At 34.9% G+C, this 23,996-nt stretch overlaps 1 protein-coding gene across 2 annotated transcripts; it reads left to right on the top strand.

Moving 5' to 3' along the window:
* Nucleotides 1-214: 214 nt before the first annotated feature.
* On the top strand, nucleotides 215-16,326 carry LOC145619438 (isoleucine--tRNA ligase, chloroplastic/mitochondrial-like). Of its 2 annotated transcripts, none has more exons than XM_081674125.1 (11): nucleotides 215-347; nucleotides 652-883; nucleotides 1,710-1,861; nucleotides 1,930-2,031; nucleotides 3,280-3,790; nucleotides 4,454-5,811; nucleotides 6,597-6,722; nucleotides 9,614-9,687; nucleotides 14,099-14,348; nucleotides 15,557-15,736; nucleotides 15,827-16,326. In XM_081674125.1, the coding sequence occupies exons 2-11, from the start codon at nucleotides 661-663 to the stop codon at nucleotides 16,070-16,072; spliced, it is 3,222 nt and encodes a 1,073-aa protein (XP_081530251.1). In that variant the 5' UTR covers nucleotides 215-347; nucleotides 652-660; the 3' UTR covers nucleotides 16,073-16,326. The 2 variants fall into 2 exon arrangements, with proteins under 2 accessions (XP_081530251.1, XP_081530252.1); XM_081674126.1 differs by having other exon boundaries at nucleotides 242-347; nucleotides 624-883.
* Nucleotides 16,327-23,996: the final 7,670 nt, after the last annotated feature.

Raw genomic sequence — 23,996 nt, 5'->3', positions numbered from 1 at the left:
CTAAAAAAAAGGGATCTTGCTAACGAACGCCCCTGACACATTAGATAAGCATCTCTTAAATAGTATTAAGTTGGAAATGCATGTCAAAATCACCCGTCATCGGTGTAATTAATGTTTATCAACGCCCCCAAAACGTTCGTTAGCTTTTGCCAAAAATGAATTTACGATTGACGGTTGTCGTTACTCTAAAAATAAATGACAATTATGTCATTAAACCCCGAGTCCGTTTTTTTATTTCACCGTTGACTATTACGCTGCACCATTAAACCCCTTATCCCTCTTCCTCTAACTCTCCTCCATTGAAGCAGCTTCCGAGCTTTCTTTCCTCCATTAAAGCAGCTTCTGAGGTAACATATTCTGCTTCTTCTTTCTGCTATTCATCGAATATCAATTTCAGAAGTTAGGGTTAATTATTAATTCAATTGTCATTATAATCAATTTAGGGTTCTTCTAAGTTTAATCATTGAACTATTTACTATAATTACTGAACCTATGAAAACTTCGATCTTCTGGAACTTTGTAATGTGAAATTCACATTGATATTCTTAAGCGAGAAGAATTCAATGTGATTATTGGAGCCTAATTTGATAATGGAGTCAAATTGGGTTGCTAATATGTTGCAGGCTGTTGTTTATAATCCTTTTAATGTAGGAAGGAACTATGAAAATGGACCTTTTCTCCCTGAGCCCGGGGCGGCTGCCGCTCTTGCCTTGGCTCAGGGACGGACCTGATTGCTTGCTGTTGTTTAATATCAGAGGTAGCTCTGCTGTTAGAATTGCAAATAGATTTTCGTATTGTACACGAACAAGTGGCGTGCAGGATCTACCATCTTCGAAGCGAAGGTCTCGTGGACCAGTTATGGCAGCAAAGAAAGGGTCTGGCGGTATGTGTCTTAAATATTTGAATTTGTTATTTGCATTTGTATCGAATATGTAACTGTGGCATTTAGCTTAGTTGCGTTGTAACCACTCTAATTTGATTGCTATTGAAGTGTATAATTATCTAACAAGCTATGATTGTAATTATTAATTTATTAGAATCCGTTGAGCTCAATGCGATTTTATTTATGTTGCTCGTGCCTTGTCTTCGTCTCAAGCATTAGTGCTTGCATTGCTTTGTCCAAGACCTTATGGACCCATGTCTGCTACATTATATTGCATTCTTAATGTTTTGCCATTACAGTTTACGTTGTATTTGGATTGAGGGTTTCAGGAAGAGGCTAAGATAGGGGAGTTTATCTCCTTCGCCTTGGTGTTCGTCATGCTTTGGTAATGGGAAAGATTTGCTTAAATGCACTTCTCCAAAGAGGCAAAGTTTCAAATTTTCAAAATAATTATTAGTGATATTGATGTTCTTTGATGATTTGGACCTTCTAAGAACATGTGGATATTTTTCTATTGTTTTGATTTTAAAGGATACTGGTGCAATCTGATAATAGTATCCTTCTTTTCTCATTGTGCCTTCCCTTACTTGCACAGCCAAACACCATAGAAGACGATTCTCCTTCTCTGTCCATCTCATAAGTACTCTCCCCCCACCCTGAAGAAAATCCCAATTCCACTATAGATTATTTATAACATATACCTTTTGAGTTTTGGCTTCGTCAATAAAACTTGGCTACAAAAATTAATAAAGTAATGTTGGTAAATGTGAGGAAATGGTTTCTTTGTTCTTTTCTCCCTCCTTAGGACATTCTTGTTTCCATTCAGGTACAGAACAAGATGGAAAGTACAAAGACTCTGTAAATTTGCCTAAGACAAATTTTGGTATGAGGGCCAATTCCGTAGTGAGGGAGCCTGAAATTCAGAAATTATGGGAAGACAATCAAGTTTTCAAGAGAGTTGTAGAGAGAAATGATGGGGTAAATTCTTAGCACTTCTTCTGGTGCAGTAAATTGAAAACATGACTGATTTTCTCTTAATCTGGCAGGGTACTTTCATTCTTCATGATGGTCCACCATATGCTAATGGTGATTTACACATTGGGCATGCTTTAAATAAGATTTTGAAGGATATAATTAACAAATACAAGGTGATGTTCCTTATCTTGAAATTTACTGCATACATGATATTATAGCGTGGGAGTGTAGGACTGATTCCATAAGAAATAGTGGCCTGTTTACCTGTTGATTTCTTACGGCAATTGTTGGTTTAAATGACTTCTTGTAAATTTTGCAATTCTCTGTATTCTAACTCAATGCGCTTGCCTGACAAGTATTTGGTCCTAGCCTACTCTGGAGTTTATAGGTTTTGGGGTGAGAAAGGCAGAAACATTCCAGATACTATACAAGTGTTAATATAATATGAAATCTTTGGCAATAGTGCCTAGTGTTTTTAGATGAAGCTTTGTGATTATGGTTGAGGAAAAGGAAGGAGACAAATAGCAAAAAGGGAAAGATAAAGGACATAAGAGAAATCAGAGAGGTGAAAGAAGGAAAAATTGAGGAAATTAGGGGAACATATTAGTAGGATGAACAATCAATAATTCTTACCATCAATTACCAGTGGTACATGTTGATACAACAGAGGCTATGACCATGTTTATTTTTAAATAGAACAAAGATATTAGAGGACACTTCATCCAACGTCTCAGACCTTATCCTACTATGATATGGTTTGTTGGGTTTTGTGACACGCCACCTCATCTTTTTCAACTTTTTATTTATTTTATTTTATTTTATTTATTTATTTATTTTTTTGATGAGAAAATTTAAGTAAAGTTAGATAAATAAGGTAGGTGCCTTCATGTATAGCTCATTGTTAATATGATATAGTATGATCTAATGTGAGGACGAAATGACAAATATATGGTCAAATTCTTTTCTTTTATTTCAATACATAATTTATGAATTTTAACATCTCGTACCCGTGTCCCCTATTTTGAGACATAAGTTTTCCTGTATCTGTTTCGCACCGTATCCGTTTCAGTTGCCGTCATGTGCAACCTTCGTTAGTCCATTATCCTTCATCGTTCAAATTCCATGATTGCAATGACGCTTCTAATGTAGGAACTTTTATCTCTGATTAGATTTGTGTTTGGTTTAAGTATATTTTTGCACAGGTGGTGTTATGTGCTATACGTCTTTAATGCTGGGGGATAATCTATTTGATTTTTTACACTTGTTTTTAATAAATTTGGAATTCTGCATTTCTAGGTGAAAGCTTTTCTTTACAAAATTGGTTCTGGTTATTGTGCAAATCAGTCCTGTCTAATAAAGTTCATCATGCCTAAGAGTCCTGTCTAATAAAGTTTTCTTATTCTACGACAATCTCTTTGCAGCTTCTTCAAAATCATGAGGTTCATTATATTCCTGGTTGGGATTGTCATGGCCTTCCAATTGAGTTAAAAGTTTTGCAGTCTATGGATCAAGAATCCAGAAAGGAGCTCACTCCATTAAAACTGAGAGCTAAGGCGGCAAAATTTGCTAAAGAGACTGTTAAAAATCAGATGGCTTCATTTAAACGCTATGGAGTTTGGGCTTCTTGGGAGAAGCCTTATTTGACTCTGGATCCTGCCTACGAAGCTGCTCAGATTGAAGTTTTTGGCCAGATGGCCCTTAAAGGGTATATTTATAGGGGCAGAAAACCAGTTCACTGGAGTCCTTCATCACGAACAGCTCTGGCAGAGGCTGAACTGGAATACCCTGAGGGACATGTTTCAAAGAGCATATATGCCAGTTTTAAAGTGGTTGAACTGTCTTCAACTTCCTGTAAATTATTGGAGGAATTCCTTCCAGACCTTTGTTTGGCTATATGGACCACAACTCCATGGACTATTCCAGCTAATGCAGGTGAAACTTTTTTTATTCTCTCTCTTCTCCGGATATTAAAAGCAACCACGGCCACTTTGTTTGTATTGGCCCTATTGGGGTAACATAGATGCGTATTACTTGTCACTTTAAAATGCTTTAACTGGATTAACAAAAGACACTTTTGGGGACTCCGAGTAACAAAAAGTCACAAATTATATACCTCTATTACTTGTAGTTCTTGTTCCATTTACTATTGTCACTTTAGTATATCAATACATTTCAGTGTCTGTAATATCAATTTAGAGTTGGGTGTGATTCCTTAAAAATAGTTGACAATACTTTATAAATTAGAGCTATCTGAATGCAATACTGTTGCCGCCAAGAAACATAGAGGCCCTATTATTTGTCACATTTTAGTTATAAACTTTTCAAGACACATTCTAAGGAATGGAGGAATTCCGAGGTAGTTCTTAGGACTTTAGGAGTGTTCACAGAAACTCAGCCTCATCCCACCCCTTCCCCTCGATATCCAATAAAAGGAGGTGGAAGATTTATTTGAGTTTCTTGGACTTACTGGTCTGCCTTGCTTCATTGCTGGCTTATACACTCGTATGGATGTTTTAAACTCATGCCTGGTCTTTTTTAGAAATGTAATTTGTGTACTGACCTGTGGCATTTTACTCTTGCCTTTTCAATGCACAGCTGTTGCGGTAAATGCAAAACTCAGTTATTCTGTTGTTGAAGTACTTTCACCAGAAGAAGTTGATGGAGTGTCTCCTTCTAGTGGAAAGAAAAGGTTTGGTAGTATTTTAGGAACATTGAAGAAACCTAGTCTTATAGTAGCCACGGATCTTGTAGAAACCTTGGAAGCTAAATGGGGAGTGAAACTCCTTGTCAAGAGAACATTTTTGGGCTCAGATATAGAAAATTGCAAATATTCACATCCGATTGATAAACGAGAGTGCCCGGTGGTGGTGGGAGGTGACTATATCACAACTGAATCGGGAACTGGACTCGTACACACAGCCCCTGGTCATGGCCAGGAGGATTACATAACTGGTCTGAAATATAAATTGCCTATCTTATCACCTGTGGATGATGATGGAAAGTTCACAGCAGAAGCTGGACAATTTTGTGGGCTAAATGTCCTTGGGGATGGCAATTTGGCCGTTGTTGATTATTTGGACGAATGCTCATCACTTATTACAGAAGAACCCTACAGGCACAAGTATCCCTATGATTGGCGAACCAAAAAGCCTACTATATTCAGAGCCACTGAGCAATGGTTTGCATCAGTTGAAGGGTTCCGACAGGCAGCAATGGAAGCAATTAGCAGGGTGATGTGGATCCCAGCTCAGGCAGAAAATAGGATATGCACTATGACTGCAAGTCGCTCTGACTGGTGTATTTCTAGGCAGAGGACATGGGGTGTCCCAATTCCTGTATTCTATCATAGAGTGTCGAAGGAACCTTTAATGAATCAAGAGACTATCAATCATATTCAATCTATAATATCTGAGAAGGGAAGTGATGCTTGGTGGTACATGACTGTAGAAGAATTACTTCCTGAGAAATATCGTGATAAAGCATCGGAATATGAGAAGGGTTTTGATACCATGGATGTTTGGTTTGACTCTGGCTCGTCTTGGGCTGCTGTTTTGCAGAATAGAGAAGGTCTCAGCCTTCCAGCAGACTTGTATTTTGAAGGATCAGATCAGCATCGCGGGTGGTTTCAAAGCTCTTTGTTAACTAGTGTTGCTACTAGGGGAATTGCTCCATATTCCGGCGTTATAACTCATGGATTTGTACTGGATGAAAAGGGTTTAAAGATGAGCAAGTCCTTGGGTAATGTTGTAGATCCTCGAGTTGTAATTGATGGTGGTAAAAACCAAAAAGATTCACCAGCCTATGGAGCAGATGTCCTCAGACTTTGGGTGTCTAGTGTAGATTATACAGGTGATGTGTTGATTGGAGCACAGATTCTTCGTCAGATGTCTGATATCTATCGAAAGCTTCGTGGAACTCTGCGGTATCTTTTGTCAAACCTGTACGATTGGAAGGTATCTATAGAAATTTGTTAAAGCAATGGTTTCAGTCACTGAGAAAAGTTTTTTAATACTCCAATTGTTTTGACGGAAAATATTTTCAAGGAAAAATGATTTTCTCATTTTCAATTGTTTGGTTTGTGAAGGGTGGAAATCAGTTTTCTCTAAGATGGAAAATAGTTCTCGCAAGACTCTAAAATATTTTCCTTTTAAAAGGAAGGCATATTATATTTTCCTCCCTACTCCTAACATACCTTTCACTCCTCCCATCCATCTTCTCTTTTCCACTCCCATTTTCCTCCTCTTCTACAATTTTTCTTGCAAGAAATCAAAGGAAAATTACTTTTACATCTGTGTTATCCCTTAAAAATTGTTTTCATTCTTGTCAGCATGTGTATGATGGTCTGTTGAGTTGGTTGAGGGATGAGATGGCTATCTGTGTATGACAGAGAGAATGGTGCTCAGGTGTGAGCATATGAATTGGTGTGGTTATCTTGCATTGAAAATGGCTCAGGAATCTGATTTCTCTTTTTCTTTAGTTGCTAGGGGAGAGGTGTGCACATGCTATGTTGCATGTACATGTGATCTTGATATGTTTAATTGCATTGCATATAGGAGCGCCCGTGTGCGAGTATATGGTTGGGGTGATTTTATTAGTGTGATGTGTACCGGTTATTATTACTATTCTGTTACTCTCTTTTCTTTCTTTTGCCAAGCACTTTTTATTTCCTTTTATTTATTTATTTATTTTTTTTTTATAATTTCTCTCTTTCTAAATTTTTTTTTTCCCCTCTGCGCAGGAAGAGAATACTGTTTCTTACAATGATTTGCCAATGATTGATCAACATGCACTCTTTCAGTTGGAAAATGTTGTCAAGAACATTACTGATAGCTATGAAAAGTATCAATTTTTTAAAATATTTCAGGTTAGGCCATCAAAACTCAAACCATAGCCTTTGTTCACAATTAAATTGATGGTTTAATTTTAGTTAAGTGCATCTTGGAGAACTGGAGCAAATAGAACTCTGCATTGTGATGGAGTGACTATTCATAGGGATACATTCTCAACTTTTCATGATGTGATTAATGTAGTTTATCTTCTAGTTTGAGCTCCATTGATAAATATTGCTCTTATATGAAGAGTTGGGCTTGGAGAACAGGAGTGTGTTGGAACCAAGATGGCAGGAAAAAAAAAATTACATTCTGTGTCTGTACTGTAGGCTTTTTAAACGAACATGCTGTCTAGTTTATATTTATGACGGTAATTTGAACAAAGCATAGAGTGATTCTCATTAGGATTGGCTTCCTCCCCTCTCCCCTTCCCTAAAATTTTAATGGATATAACATACTTCATCCAAAGGCTAAAGAAGTGCCTTGATGAATTTCAACTTTTATTGTCGCCTGTATAATTTATTACTTATTCAAAGTGTGTTTTCTTGAAAATTTTATTACAAAGGTTTAGATAGTTGTCCAAAAGAACGACAACTCTTTCTTTTCCTTTATATCTTGTATTTGAGTTTGGAGTATATAGACCTCTCTCATGTAAAGGCTTGTTGCATAGACCACTACTCATTTGGCTGAAATTCTATGTAAAGAGGATCTATCTCCATGTAAAGAGGTCTCCTATCCATTAGGACTTAGGAGGATAACTTATGTGGTTGCTTATGGAGATATGGTGATTTTGGCTCACTTTAGATTCTTTGGGCAAAACCTTGTATGTAGATCGCACAACCTAATCACAATGGAGGATCAATTTTAAGTAAGTTGATTGAACTATGAAACTAGAGATATAAATCACCTCCTTGATTAACAGCATTACGGGGGCATGGTGAATTATAAGTAAGGAGATCAACCAGAGATATCTATCTCCTTGTAAAGAGATCAACTTTAACTGCTGCCTTCATGGGAAGCTGCAATGTACTCCTATTCATAGGGAGGACAGTTCATGTGGTTGCTTTTGGAAATGTGGTGATTTTGACTTATTTTTAGTTTCTTAGGGTAAAACCTTGTATGTAGATCTCACAACCTAATCACAATGGATGAGAATTCTTCAAGCAAAGGTGATTGAACTATGAAACTAGAGATATCAACCTCGCCCCCTTGTTTAGAAGCTATAAGGGGACTCACTAACCCAGTGAACTATAAGTTATTGAAAATAATTAAGATGGTCAAAACAAGGATTTTTTTTGGACTTTTACCACCATTAAAAACTCCGATTTTTTTTTTTAACTACATCAAATAATTTTATTTTGTAATTTACCACAAAATGTACTTCCTCTAATTTTTTTTAATTGCAACTTAGAAGAAATCATGTTTGCCAATGCACATTTCATAATATAAATGTCTTAATTTTTGTTGTAGTAAAACTTTTAATAAGTTAGATATTATAAAAGTATAAGTTTGGACGAATTTAAAAAGATCCCACATGACTGTATTTTTTCCAACCTATTATCAAATGAGTGACTTGTGAATAGTGTAAAATTCCAAACGTTGTGACTAAAGAAAAAAGGGAGGAAGTAGTAATTTTGATATTACCACCACTTAAGCAGATTTTGTCCATTTATCAATTATGCGGTGGCAAAATGAAAAGAATTTTTTTGGTAAGGTGGTAAATATAAATAACAATAATTTTAACAAAATTGTATTGTTATTTACCACTTCCCCCCCCCCCCCTTTGGATTTTACCACCACTTGATAGCTTTCGTCCACGAATTTGTTAGGTGGTGGCAAAATCAGTTTATTTAGTTTATTTTTTATTTTAAAGGGTGGTAAAAAATTTTTCAAAAAAAAAGTGTTAAAAGTTAAAAAAAACCCTCATAACAATTGAAATGTGAAGGATGGTTATTCAGATTGATCATTATAGCTTTAATACTTTATGTTAATGGTTAAGACTTAGGAGGCGCTAATGTGCAATGTAGAATGGAATAACAAGAATTAGCTGTCAACCTGTCCTGACGCTGGCCCATCAGAATGCTTGCAGGCTGCCATGCTGTAGTGTTCCGAGTGTGAATTTTGTGATAGAGGAAGTGAGCTGCTAATTGATTTTCTTAAACCCGGACTTGATTCCATTAGGAAGACAATTTATGTGGTTGCTTCTGGAGCTTTCTGGTAATTTTAGCTTAACTTAGGGTGAAAAACATCCAAAGAGTGATATAAGTAGCATTTCCCTGGTGGATGTAATTGAAGGTGATTGAGTGATGAAAGCTATGGAACTTGAGATTGTAGTCATGAGCACTGTTGAGAAAGCAATAGTTATGCTGGTAAATGGGAAGATGGCCAAAGTAATTGAAAAGTTAGACAATTTTTGACAATAATCTTGGTAATATGACATATCATTATTGCCTGGAATCCTTTTCTTCATGGATAAGAGATAGAATATACATTGGGGCATCAACAATGAGCTAGCAGTGTTTCCAGACTCAAGCACGTTGAAATGCTTACAGGCGACTGTGTTGTCTTGCTACTGTTTTAAACTCTTAGATAGAAGCTGTGGGCTGTTACTTTGTGTGCATACAAGCTTTGGGCCATGCTCATGTTCAAACAGGAACCAAAAAAGAGAACCAACAGTTGCATTACAAATTAGCTGCTTTTTTAATATGATGCAACGAGGCTTTGAATCTGACTTCTGAATCACCACTTTCTATGTTTTAGATCCATCTTGATTGGATCAACATTCAACAGTGAGGCTCTTGGTCTCCTGGTTTTCAAATTTGAACATTGTGCTCCTAAAAAGTTGTACTCCGCTGTTTTGTTGTGTTGTTTTACTGTGGTCTTGCTAGTGTAAGATTGTTGATGAAATTTGTTTTACATATTTCAGAGTATTCAAAGGTTTGTGATTGTTGATCTGTCAAATTTCTATCTTGATGTTGCTAAAGATCGTCTGTATATCGGGTAAGCATTTCTCCACATATTTAAACGTCCCCTCCTTTTCTCTTTTGATTTTTTCCTTTTTCATTTCATTGCTGTGGTTTAGTTTACTGTTTCATTTTCCTGGCATAAGACGTTGAAGAAATATATTTTTTGTTTTATTCTTGGTTGTGGATGGAGGGGTAGGGGATTGATCCAGAATTTTACTTCAACTTTATGCATAAATCTTGTTTCCTTCCAAAAAAAAAAAGTACTTCCTCCATCTTCTTAATTAATTGTTCCACTTTGACTTTTGCCTGATTTATATGTTTTGCCTGACCATGTATACCTACTTATATGAAAGACAAATGTTATTTTGTAAAATCTCATTGAATTTGCCTCAATGTATATTGTCAAAGTATCAACATTTTATAATTTAAGCTTATAAATAATTAAAGATATTAATGATGAAAGTTATGCATCGACAAACGCGAAAGTTAAAGTAGAACAATCAATAAAACATAAATAAAGGAGAATATGTGTGTTGTAAAAACTCAAAATATCCACTTTTAATATTTTTAGCTATGAAGTGAGTGATGAGGAAGGATTGTACTAATTTTGTACCTGCACATATACTTGCCACAAGTTATAGGTGGTAATGGGAATATTTTTTTTCCCTTCTATAAATCCGATCAGCAAAATATCAACTGCCTATTAACAAAGAAGGCCATGGAGCAAACAAGGAACGAGCTTATTTATTCCACTAGGGTTGTATCTAAAACCCCATTTTTAATTAAAACTTCAATTCAAAATTTGGTGGTTAAGGTAGAATTATGTACTTGTAAGGTGAGTGGTAAGTGGTAGAGCGAGATGCTATTGAATTTTATACCCGCCATGGGGTGATGAGCAAAGCGTGGATGAGAATACATATAGTTGTATAATTTAAACATCAATTATTTATTTTTGAAAAAAGAGAGGATGGTTTGTAATGAGCTTAGTCATCACTCTAGGGGAATATATTATGCCCACATTTTGAATAATAAATATTGGCAAACTAAAAGACCTTTAAAATGAGAAGGATGAGAAGTATTTTATATACATATTTTTCATGCTTGTGCATATATATTTTGAAATAAATGTGCACCCTTTTTATTTTTTTTACTCATATGATGTGCATATTTTTAGATTTCCAAGATCAAAATCCATTTTTGAATTGAAAATCAAATATGCACATTCACTTGAGAAATTATGCATATTTTATTTAAAAATATTGCACATCAATCCCTCTCATTCTTGGTTTAAGAAACTTCTCATTGGATTTTTTAAAAAAAAAGTTAGTATATACTTCATCTGTTTCTTAATACATGCAACATTTGACTTTATAAAGTAATATCATTAACTTTGACCTTATTTATTGCTAACATACAACTGATACAAGTATTAAACTAATAATCATCAATCTAATTATTGTTGGGTTGATCTCAATGTATAATTTCATAACATCAAATTCTATAATTATTTCTAATTTACAAATACAAGATATTGATGGTCAAAGTTAATATTATAATAGTGAAAAAAATCAAATGTTGCATGTATTAAGAAACGGAGAAAGTATATAGAACAAGAAAGAGACAGAGTGAGATTAGTTATCAACGTTATGTGTTGGTACACGTGTAAAGGCAAATGGTTGGATTATGGCTAGGGATGACAAAGGGTCGAACTCAGAGCGGATTATGTTAAATCAGACTCCGACCCTACAGGAAGTCGGAGGCTTAATCCGACTCCGACGTCCGACTCCGATTCCGACTTCAATATCCGACTCCGATCCGACCCGACTCCAAGTTTTTTTTTTCGTCATTCAATATACTTTGAGAAATGGGCTATTTGGGCCTTTACATGTAACACCCCCAATTTACTAGCTAATAATAAACAATAAATTAAAGGAAAATAAATAACCTTTGAATAAAATTGCATAAGCATACACCTAAATCGGAGGTATTACCGCCACACTCGACAACCTGTCAAGTGTTAAGGCTTACAAAATCCCAATAATTACAACCCAATAAATCTAAGTGAGTTATTCATACAACTTTACAAACTTGTTATAACCGACTAATCGAAACACTTGAGCTCCTTTAGCTACAATCACTTGATCAACCTGCTAAAACAATCTTGTCTGCTCACCATTAAGGACAAATTCCAAAATAGATCGTCGCAGGGCCACCATAAGAAAAAGACATGTCCGCAAACACAAGTAGCACAACAAAATAACACACACGTCAGCAAAAAGTTGAGTAATCATCACATATCAGAATATATAGCATAATAGAATGATTAAAATTACTAGATCAATTAAACAATGTAGTTCGAAACTACATCACACATTGTACTCTGAAAAATAACCTTTATCGACTCAACCTCGAATAATAATACGAACCTTTTACTCAATTAACTGATCATACCCAATAAGTGTGCCATGCTCGTTGTTCTATACCTAGCCTTGGACATGAGTAATTCGAATAAAACCAACAAGTATAAAAACTTGAATACTCTCAATAACCAGAAAAACACCTTGAACCAGACCACATACGGGCCAATTCCCACTGTAGGGGACCATAGAAAAATAAATAAAATAAAGATTGTACCTCATTCTTAACTCATGATTATCATCTCCTTACCAACATGCCAAGGACTAAGGTCTATAACGCCGAGCCTCAAACCAAGAACAAAATAATAATTTCTCAACCTTTTGATCTCATACTTGATCAAATAATCATTCACAACTAATAATGTATATCTCAACAATGGCACAGATTCCCAAATAACATATCAATTCGATTAATAAATATCTCAACTCTTAGGGTAATAATACTAGCACCCAAAATAATCAAATCTCAACCCAAAAATAATACTCTGCATTAACAACCCTAAAACCTCGATAAAACAATACTCCAAATAGAGACAACATTAAAACCCTAGAAATAACACAATCAATCAATTCGACAATTAAATCACATAATACCACATACTAATCATATACATATAAATCATGATCATATATAATTCACAAATTATAAAATTTAAACATAACAATACAAAGTACAATAATTAATACTAACAATTTGTAACCAAACAAATCACAAAATTAATTGAGATCGTGTGATTACCTTAGACAAAGTACAACGGAATGACAATATTCAAGGCAATTTATATCAAGTGACGTTGCAATTTGTGTAGCTTTTCTATTGATCTCACCATAATGATATAAATTATTATCATCATCATATTAAACATTAGATATGATGATGAGAATAAAAAGAAAAAAAAAACAAATCTTGGTTTGGTTTGTTTCACGCACAACCAAAGGAAAGAATAAACGGCTCTTCTTTTTATTATTATTATAAAATAATAATGTAGGGTTAAAGGATATAAATACTATCAAATAAGATAAGAAAATAAAATTTAAAGTATACAACTCTAATTTTATAATTTGTAAAATCATAAAATATACGGGTATTACAATCTACCCTTCTTAAAACAAGTTTCGTCCCGAAACTTAAAATAGAAAAAAAATTTAGGGTATTTCATTACAACCCACACCCAATGCCACCATGACCCACACCCAATGCCACCATTACCCACACCAAAATTCACGATCTATTGGAGTCGGAGTCGGATAATCCGTCAGAGTCGGACATTTGTCGAAGTCGGATTTTTTTCTCGGATTTTTTGTAGGATCTGACTCCGACCCTCCTTCGACTCGGAGTCGGATTATTTAAACGGAGTTGAACTCAGACTCGGAGCGGATTTTTTTACCTCGGATCGGGGCGAGTAGGGTCGGATCCGGACTGGATTGCAATCCCTAATTGTGGCACAATCTTAAAACCACACATGCCTTTATTATTAAATAATACTCCCTCCGTCCCCTTTTGATAGTCCCTTATGGGCAAAAATCACGGGAATTAAAAAACTTAAATAAAAGTAGTAAAATTACATTGGGAAGATAAATTTACATTGGGTATGTAAAATAGTAGAGAGAGAAAGTAATAAAAGTACATTGAAAAACAAAATTTTTATAGGAAAGATAAATTTGCACAAATATTGTTGTAATTAGAGAGAATTTTGATAAAAAAATAGATATTAATGGTACTTGAAAAAGGCAAATGGGACTATCATTTAAGGACTAAAAATAGGCCATAAGGGACTATCATTTGGGGACGGAGGGAGTATAACTTTCCATCCTTAGATTAATTTGATGTAGATTTGTTGAAGTGTAGCTACAACATTAAAAACTCACAAGTATTTATGTCTTATTACATATTTGGCCTGGAATTTACTGCTGCATTTGGTTAAGCTTCTGCAAAGTCTGTTGTCTTATTCAAATTCACAATATTGGTATATGGAGTAGAAATCCTCTCTACCTGTTCTGGCTTCACTAAATTGGGACGTTTTTCAGGGGATTGACGAGCTTTACAAGAAGAAGTTGCCAAACTGTTCTGGCAGCACATCTTCTTTCAATCGTGAGGGTTATTGCTCCAATATTGCCACATTTGGCTGAGGATGTCTGGCAGAACCTGCCATTTCAGTTTGCTAATGATGATGGCTCCACAGCAAAATATGTTTTTGAGTCAAGATGGCCAGTGCTAAACGAGCACTGGCTTGCTTTTCCAGATGATGAAGTGCAGTTTTGGTCTAAAGTTCTTGAGGTAATTTTCTTAGCACAACCTGAGAGACCAGTGTAAGTGGGACTTTCAAAATATATCATGTAGTTTAGGTGTATACAGGTGGTTTTCAACATGCCAAAGTTCCCTCTTTCACTTATTTATACAAAGCTAATTGCTACACGATGCTACTTAGCTACAATATACATATAAAATGAAACTTAACTGAGTAGGGTGCTTAGTGTTTACTCCTTTTTTTTTTTTTTTTTTTTTTTTTTAACTACTTTGGAATTAAAGCCCAAACTTGCATTTTCTTGACAAATTTTCAATCAACTGTCTGTTTTTATTTTTATTTTTATGAACGCATAAGGTTTGTCATTCTGATGCTGATTTCATATGGAAACCATTCTTGTATAGTGGATGACTACTATAGACAAAATCTTGGTTCATGCAGCCGACTCCACTCTATGGGGAATATGGCTATGCTGTTGTTATGTTCATACCTTCAGAGTAATCAAGTTAAAATTAACACTTGATGCTATCAAGAATCTAAAGATTTCAATATTGCTTACTGTTTTGTTACTGTACTTGATTGTAGAAATTTATTTCATTTAATTTTATTATCGGTGTAGTATATGTAATTTTATTATCGGTGTAGTATATGTATTAAGTATTTCTTAAAAGGTTAAAAAGAACAGGTCCTTACTTCTTCTAATTTTCTAAATGACCAAGTTGCTGACCACGTTTTAAACATAGTATTTCTTAAAAGTTAAATAAGGAGTACTCTGATTTTCTTATAAGTCAACGAGAAAAAGAACTTATTTTTCTTATTTTCTACTCAACCAAATGCCTACCACCTTCTATATAAAAATCTGGGAACAAGTCCAACTTTATCATTCCTTTAATTGACCGATTTAAATCTATAAATTAGTTTTAATCAGTAAATTAGATTCAGTTCATGTAAAGTGTGTAGTGCCATAATTTTCATTGAAGTTCACAAAGCAGTCCGTATTACGCTGATGATTTGATCTATTGCTTGTGGTACTCTCTCTCTCTCTGATTTGATCTATTGCTTGTGGTACTCTTTCTCTCTCTCTCTCTCTCTCTCTCTCTGGGAGTTTGTGCGATTGTTATGTCTCTGTTATCTACGTGGCGTTTTCTCCCCATTTGTATGTTTGTGTATTTTACACACTCTATCTTGCCTGTATTCTACCTAAAGAATCTAATCTTAGAATAAACATCAATGTTTGCAGTTGCGAACTGAGGTAAATAAAGTACTGGAATTTGCTCGAACTGAAAAGTTAATTGGGTCTAGCTTAGAAGCAAAGGTTTATATTCACACCCCGGATGCAAGCCTTGCCAAAAGATTACATCAGATGTGTGAAGCAGAGAACGATGCTGATTCACTTAATCGTCTTTTTATTACCTCCCAGGTAATTTTACCTCTTTTGCCACCTTACTAATTCTTTCCCTGGAACACTTAAAATTCAAGTTTATCACTCTCTTAATAATTGGTTATACAGGCTGAGGTTATTTCGTCTTTGGAGAATATTCCAAGTGAGAAAATACCGCACACTGGGGAATATGTTATTCAAGGAAGTGATAATAAGGTCTGGATTGGTGTGTCAAGAGCAGATGGCTCAAAATGTGAAAGATGTTGGAATTACTCAACCCAAGTTGGTTCCTTCACTGAACACCCGACTCTTTGTCCTCGTTGCTATAATGTTGTCGACGTTCAGCCAATCCCTGAACTAGCTGCTGTCAATTGAAAATTTGAATTTATTTTATGGTTAACCAGAATTATTTGGGTGCATATTGCCTCAAATGAGTTTTTGTAGCTGCAAAGTATTTGTAGATTATTATTGGTAATTGATTAAACTTTACTGTGGCTAGAAGGTTATAGCTGGCTTCGTCATACAGCATCAGGTATTGATGATTTTGTACAGAATAATTTCATATGCAATGCAGTCTATGATATCACCTCTATATTCGTTTAGTAAAATCACTCTCAAGCTAACAAGTATCAGCAAAAGTACCACTTTATGAGATGTCACAATGTGAGCTCTGAAGCCTGGTTTACTCTTTTCTTTTTCTTTTTTTTTGGAAAATTTCTTCTTGAATGGTGAAAATTGGTTGCCAAAGTGCCAATACAATGTTTCTGTGATTACATTTGCTTCCCTATCATAATCTGGTTTGTCCCATACTTCATATATATCTTTCAACTCGCAAATGTATATCCACTTGATAACCTTTCTTGTAGAAGGTGTAGCATTGGAGTATCCTTCTTTAAATTGATCGTGTGAGAAAAGGGCAACTGCAAGAGGGGCACTGGTTGAACTCTTTAGTGTAAAAGTTCAAACATCAGCATCAGAGGTGGATGCATATCTGCATATGCTATTTCTTTGCCCCTCAGCTGCAGCAGCTGATTTCTGACCTATCATGCCGCCTCGTCTTGGAGCATGAGATATCTTCAGTTGTACAATTTCACTGACTACTGTTGCAGGTTTTTGGGTAGAGAAGTAATGTATATTCCCATTGGTCTATATGGTATGACTTTAACATTTTCTATCAAAGATGAACTGATGAAAGAAAAAGAGGAAGAAGATGAACTAAAGGGCAGATTACAAATGCATCCTCTTTGTAAACAGAAAATTACAAGTTTACCCCTTGATAAACATCAAATGTTTGTCTAGGGGAAAATTTGCCAATTGCAGCCGGTAACAGTACCCGATTTGCAGGCTACAACCATCAAAGTAACCTAACATTGTAAACTACATACAAAATTTGATTTTCAGCCACTTTCACTAGAATATATCATTAATAACTGATATAGAAATTAATGTTATTATTGTTAAAAAAATAACCCCCAAACCAATACTAGTTTGGAATCATTAATTGATATAAACAATTTGTGTAAAATATAACCCCAAGCTAATATTAATGTAAACTCGAAGGGTGAAAAACATAAAGTGCATGTTAGCGAAAGTATATCCACTCACTACAAAATACAGGTGTTATCTTTTTTTTTTTTTTTTTTTTTTGGTGAAAAAATACAGGTGTTATCTAATACTTACCTCTATTTTTTTTATTGATACGTATTCCTTTTTAGCAAGTTTATTTTTAGTAGACACGTTTTCTTTTTGAGTAAGATTTATACCTTGTAATTACTAGTGTTTTTCACTTGCTTTATTATTCTCTCTCATTCTTTATCCTCTCCTTAATATGTGTGCTTAAATTAAATGCCTCAACTAAATAGAAACGAAGGAAGTAACATGCAAGTAGGGCAGTCAAAAGCTGACACGACACGACAACTCGACACGAAATAAGCGGGTTTGAGTCAAGAATTCTCGACCCGTTTAAATAATTGAGTCGACAAGAACACAACACGTAATTAAACGGGTTAGGTTTGGATTGAAATTTTCAACCCGAAACCGACATGCATAACCCGATTATGTAAATGGGTTGAACGACAACCCATTAACACGAATCCGGCACGCTCAACCCGATTATTAAGTAGAAAAAGAAACCTGAATTTTTTATTCTAAATTTTTTTTTTTTTTGAAATGTTATTCTAAACTTGTATTGTACTGGTTGTAGAAAGCATTGGCACTATAATTAAATTTTGGGGATTGTTTGACGGTTTAATTTGGCAGACAAATATATATATACATATATATATATATATATATATATATATATATATATATATATATATATATATATATATATATATATATATATATATATATATTTAACTTTTTACATTTCACTTTTCCACTTTAGAGGAATCTATATAGTACTCAGTTACTCTTTAAAGGAAGGGAAGGGAAAAGAAAGGAAGAGAAGGGAAAGGAAAGAAACTATCTTATCTAGCCCAAATTTTTAAATAAAACGGATGTTCAGTTTATTACTGAACATTCGTTATAAAGTGACAATAAGATAGGCAAAAGTTACACTAAAACACACAAAAGTTACCCTGACATATATAAGAGTTATTTATGCTTCATTGATAAATTTGACAAAAGTGACACTAAATCTGACAAAAGTGTATCCGATGTATAGTAAATTATTGAAAACTGGGTGTATACAAAAGTTTTCCCTTATCTAATGTTTGGTTTGATATTAATAAAGGAAGGGAAAAGAGGAGAGTCAATATTTTGGTATGACATTAGTGAGGAGGGAAAGGGAAGGGAAAATCATTTATTATTGAAAATATACTTCCTCCGTTTTCTTTTACTTGCAACACTTCCCTAAAAAGGAAATGTCACAATATTTGCAACACACTATAAAAGGAAAGTTACTTTAGGGAAAAACTATACTATTTCCCTTATTTAAAGCACGTGGCCCACTAAATTACACTCCTAACATATATATCATGTAAACTCCATTTTAAAGTTTATTATATCATGTAAACCCCACCTTTCTTAGGAATTTTTTATATATATATATATAGGGGAGGGATCCGGTGAGAATATGTCTATATGTGAGAATTCATACTTATATGAAAACTGATTTAAAATTTAGAACATGTGAGTTAAAATTTAGAACATGCGAGTTAAAATTTACAACATGCGAGTTAAAATTTAGAACATGTGACTCAAGTTAAAATTTTGAACATATGAGTAATAATATAGAACATTTGTGTGAGTAATATGTTTAGAACATCTGATTTAAGAGTTAGAACAAGTGATTAAAAATTTATAAAATTTGTTTTATGAAATTTTAAACATATGAGTAAAATTTAGAACATCTAATTTAAGATTATGAACATGTGAATAAAAATTTAGAACAAATTGATATAGAATATAGAAAGTGTGAGTAAAGAATTTAGAACATACGAGTAAAAAAAATAGAACATACGCTTTAAAATCTGGAACATTTAATTAAAATTATAGAACACACGTTTTAAAATTTAGAACATATAAGTTAAAATTTAGAACAAGTTATTTAAAATTTATAACATCAAACTTAACTAATTTATGATTTAGAACATGTGAGTACTAAATTAGAACATTTGATTTAAAATTTAGAACATACGAGTAAAAATTTAGAACATAAAGAGTGTTCTCACATAAGAAAAATTCTCACATAAGAAAAATTCTCACGTGAGCCTTCCCCTATATATATATATATATATATATATATATATATATATATATATATATATATATATATATATATATATATAGACATATATATACATATACACATATATACATATACATATACACATATATACATATATGACTCATGACAAGAATTGTAATCATGCCACGTGTCATCATTCTTGTCACGTAACTTGATAAATGATGATGTCATTTTAAAACCGATCATCAATGTTTCCTCACATTCATTAATGGACGAAAATAGCTTTTTACCCCTACTTGCTACCAATTGGACCCTCTCCACTTTTGATTGAGTCTCCCTCAATAGAAATAACCCGATATTATTAATTAATATATCTCATATGACTATCTAATTCATCCTTCTTGTTGACAAGATAAGATGTATCCTAATCTGTCCTTTATATAATATCTATGTTAACTCCCTTTGCAATAATCCTTTAACTGTAGAAGTAGAATGAATGATGACAGAAAGAATAAAAATCAATAGTCGAGATAAGAGTGAGTTTTAAACTAATTATATAACTTTAATTTGAAATACCTAAAATCTTATCATAAACTTTGTTATCCTATCGCCTTAATTATTTCGATAATATATTACATCTTATATAATATCTTTCATAATGGTAGTATATATTTTCTCATTCTCTTTTTTATAATTTTTTTGTATTTGAAAATTTATTGAGAAACTTAAAATTGGATGAAATTTGTTATTGAATTTTTTTTGATAACTCAAAAATTCAACCTAACATGTCTCCATTAATTTCAGAAATTTTTAAATTTTGTGTCCTTTTAATCGTTAATCAATGATAAGAAGTTGTGTCTCCAAAGTTATACATATATTGGTAACTTATGTACGTAGTAATTCAAATAACTATGTTTACTCAGACTATGTACTTTTTTTTTTTTTTTTTTTTTTTTGACAACAGCAGAAACAAAGAAAAGACAAAGCAAAACAAAAAAAACTAAAATACATCAAAGGTTGCCGAGGTAGAAAAGTTGCTTGCATTTTCTCGGCATAGGTTAGCTATTTGGTGGGGAAGGTTAACCTCCGTTCTGTCTACTTTTAAGATTATGCAATGTTGAAACGTGCTTCCAATTTTGATAATCTCCTTCATAGTCCACAAGTGATGGATCTCCGAGGCCTTGTTGTTCCTTAAGGTTGTGACGAGGACGGCAGAATCAGTTAAAACTTTAATAGACCTATAACCATTCTCGCTGGCCCATTTTAAAGCATAAAGACAAGCCCAGAACTCCGTTTGTAAAGCCGAGGAAGCAATCCCAGAGGCACCACCTGCCTCCTTCTCACCCAGACTTCGAAGGTCTATGGACCAGCCTATACCATAGTGCTTACTCTGTTTATGCCAAGATCCATCCACTCTGATAGTAGTCAGAGCTAAATGATCATTGAAAAGTAGGATATGATTAAAAACTCCGAGAGAAACTTGTAAGAAGCCCGGGGGTGGAAGGAAGGATAAGTTTGCAGTAGAAGCACAGTCCCGAGTTCCAGAATCTGTCTTAGAGAAGTCCCTTAGCAACTGAGAGGCCTCCGTTAGGTTCCTAAAATAACAACGCAGGTAGCCATTGTCATTTTGAAAGACACGTTTGTTTCTAGTTAGCCATATGGCCCATAAAGTTATCACAAAGGTTTGAATACGATGACTTCGTATTCCATCCTGACTATAAAAAAGCAGGATATGACTTCGGATCCAATCCTGAAGAGAGATTGATCCGGTAGGTTTTTTGCAGTTTGGAATCTGGCAATTATCCCAAGCATATTGAGCTATAGAACACTCGAGGAAGAGGTGAGAACCATCCTCCTCCTTTACACCACAATACTCGCATAATGTATCATTGATAATTCCTCTCGATCGAAGGTTAGCTTTCACAGGAAAACCATTGACAGCAAGTTTCCATAAGAATATACGCCATTTGGGCGGAATCTCCAGATGCCATAAAATCCTAAAAAAATCAAGGGCTTCCTTATTTTGGGGGTTGGAAATTCGATTCCCATGATTAGCTAGAAAAGCATACCTTGTTCTGACCGTATACATTCCTGCCTTATGCCAAGGCCAATACAAGAAGTCTTCCTCCTCTTCCAAGGGAAGGTCAATGGTTAAGATTTCTTGTGCACTATCCCACTCAAAACGTTCTCGAATGAGACCCACGTTCCAGGATTGAAGAGGCGTGATCAAATCTTTCACCTTCCACAAAGAGCTCTGTCTGAGGTTTTGGTTGGAGTTTACAACAGGAATTTTATTGTTCACCCAGGCTGAACTCGAAGCTAAGACATGGTTTCCCGACCCAATTTTCCAAGAAAAACCTTTCCGCATCTTCATGGATAGGGAATGCATAGTCTTTCTCACCCAAGAGAGGGAAGCCGGAGGAGGTTTCCGTAAGTCAAAAGTGGGGCACAGGATACATTCCGATTTTGCATTATAAATCCGGGCCGCAAGAAGTTGAGGATTGGTATGCATTTTGAGGACATTTTTAAACAACAAGGCATCATTATATATGCCCGTAGCACGAATGCCCAGACCTCCCATGCCTTTGGGAAGTTGAACCTGATGCCTCTTAACCCAGTGAATACCTTTCTCTCCACTCTTAGCCCACCAAAACCTAGTGAAGAGAGAATCCAGTTTATTCGTAATGGACATCGGAAGCTTGCAGGATTTCATAACATGAGCCACCATTCCCAAAAGGACTGAGTTAATAAGAATAAGCTTGGCACTGTCTGAGAGATTGCAGTTAGCCCAAGAGAAAATTTTCTTTTTAACTTGTTCAACAAGTTCCACAAAGAAAGGGGCCTTTCTGCTAACAATGTCTATAGGTACCCCCAGGTGCTTCCCCATGTTCTCAATAATAGGAACTCGTAAAATAGATTTATAAAAGTCAGCTTGTTCCGGGGAGACAGAGGGGCTGAACTTAATGAAAGACTTCGCAAAGTTAATCTGTTGACCAGAAGCCTTTCCAAATCTAGCAAGGATGTCAGCTATGGATTCACAAGATTCTTGAGAGCATTTAAAGAAGAACATAGCATCATCCGCAAAAAATAAATGAGAGATAGAGGGGGCACGTCTAGAGATTTTAATTCCGTTTAGGCAACTAATGTCCTCAGCAAGCAGTAACATTCTAGATAAGACATCCATGCAGAATAAAAATAAGTAAGGTGATAAAGGATCACCTTGACTAGGGATGGCAATTTAATTCGAGTTCGATTCGAATCCGATCCGATCCGAAGAAAAAAATCCGATTCGAATCCGTTTAAAATTAGTCCGAATCCGAATTCGATAAAATAGATCCGAATCCGAATAGGAGGCGGATCGGACTTGGACCCTACGCAAAGTCCGACGGAGTCCGATCCGAGTCCGAATCCGATACTATGAGCATATGCTTTATAACTTGGGACAATTGTTTGCTTGTTTGTAGCAAAAATTTGTTATATAACTTAGTACATTATTTAAATATGTTATAATTATACTTACCTTGGTATGACAATACAAGCAATTATAGGTATATGACATTACAAAATAAAAAAAAATAATCGGATCATTTCGGAGGTCCGTATAAACGGACCGGATTCGGATCCGAAAATTACGAGTCGGATCGGATTCGGACTCGGACTTTTCGGATTCGGACTCGGATTCGGATCCGAATCCAGGGTCCATTTACTAAACGGATCGGATTCGGATTTAGCCAAATCCGACCCGAATCCGATCCGTTGCCATTCCTAACCTTGACGAAGTCCACAGGAAGGGGAGAAAGGTTCCGAAGTCCTCCCATTGATAAGAGCTTTGAACGTAATTGTTGAGATACATTGAGAAATCCACTGGATCCAAACCGGGGGAAAGCCATAAGCTTGTAGGTCTTTTAGCAAGAATAGCCAATTAACCCTATCATAGGCTTTAGACATATCAACCTTCATTGCCGCAAAATGAGAAGTACGATTCCTAGAGTTGATAAAATGAAGAATTTCTTGAGACATGAAGGTATTATCCTCCATGTGTTTCCCTGGGACGAAGGCGTGCTGGAAATCCGAGATCAGGAGAAGGAGGACCGGCTTTAGCCGAGAAACAAGACATTTAGAGATACATTTGTAAATAGTGTTGCAGAGGCTTATCGGCCTGAACTGAGAAGCCATTTCAGGAGTATCCACTTTAGGTATCTGTAGGGAATATTTCAAGCATTATGATAACCCCAAACTTGAACCCCACTGTGATCATACACTAAAGTACGGTGGCGTTCCAAAGGGAAAGACAAAGAGCAAAAAGAGTCGCCAACAAGTTTTAAGGAACTTGTACCCAAAAGACAATCCAAAGGACCGTCAACTACTCCATAAGGTCTTGAACCAAATAGGGTCCGGGGATGAGGGTACGAATCCAATCTACAAAAGAAAGGACCCGCCCTATAAAATAGGCCTCTACTTTGTTCTGCTCGTATTCATGCGCGCTTTTCGAATAACATACAAACATTATATTAATCCTAACCTGTTTATCTATGTTGGTTGAAATTAATGCACAAATAATACTATTATTGGCGATCACTTGAGTTAAAATCACATTAGCCTAAA

Source organism: Chenopodium album, chromosome 27 (assembly GCF_948465745.1).
Source record: "Chenopodium album chromosome 27, dcCheAlbu1.1, whole genome shotgun sequence".
Lineage (NCBI taxonomy): Eukaryota > Viridiplantae > Streptophyta > Magnoliopsida > Caryophyllales > Amaranthaceae > Chenopodium > Chenopodium album.
The sequence above is the reverse complement of the archived record's forward strand: the minus strand, read 5'-3'. Positions and strand labels throughout refer to the sequence as shown.

What these genes read in the sequence shown, in the direction of transcription:
- LOC145619438 (XM_081674125.1), top strand. Translation starts at nt 661, where the DNA reads ATGAAAATGGACCTTTTCTCCCTGAGCCCGGGGCGGCTGCCGCTCTTG. An exon ending in ATATAATTAACAAATACAAG is followed by an intron (nt 2,032 to 3,279) that starts GTGATGTTCCTT and finishes ATCTCTTTGCAG; the next exon opens with CTTCTTCAAAATCATGAGGT. An exon ending in AAAGATCGTCTGTATATCGG is followed by an intron (nt 9,688 to 14,098) that starts GTAAGCATTTCT and finishes GACGTTTTTCAG; the next exon opens with GGGATTGACGAGCTTTACAA.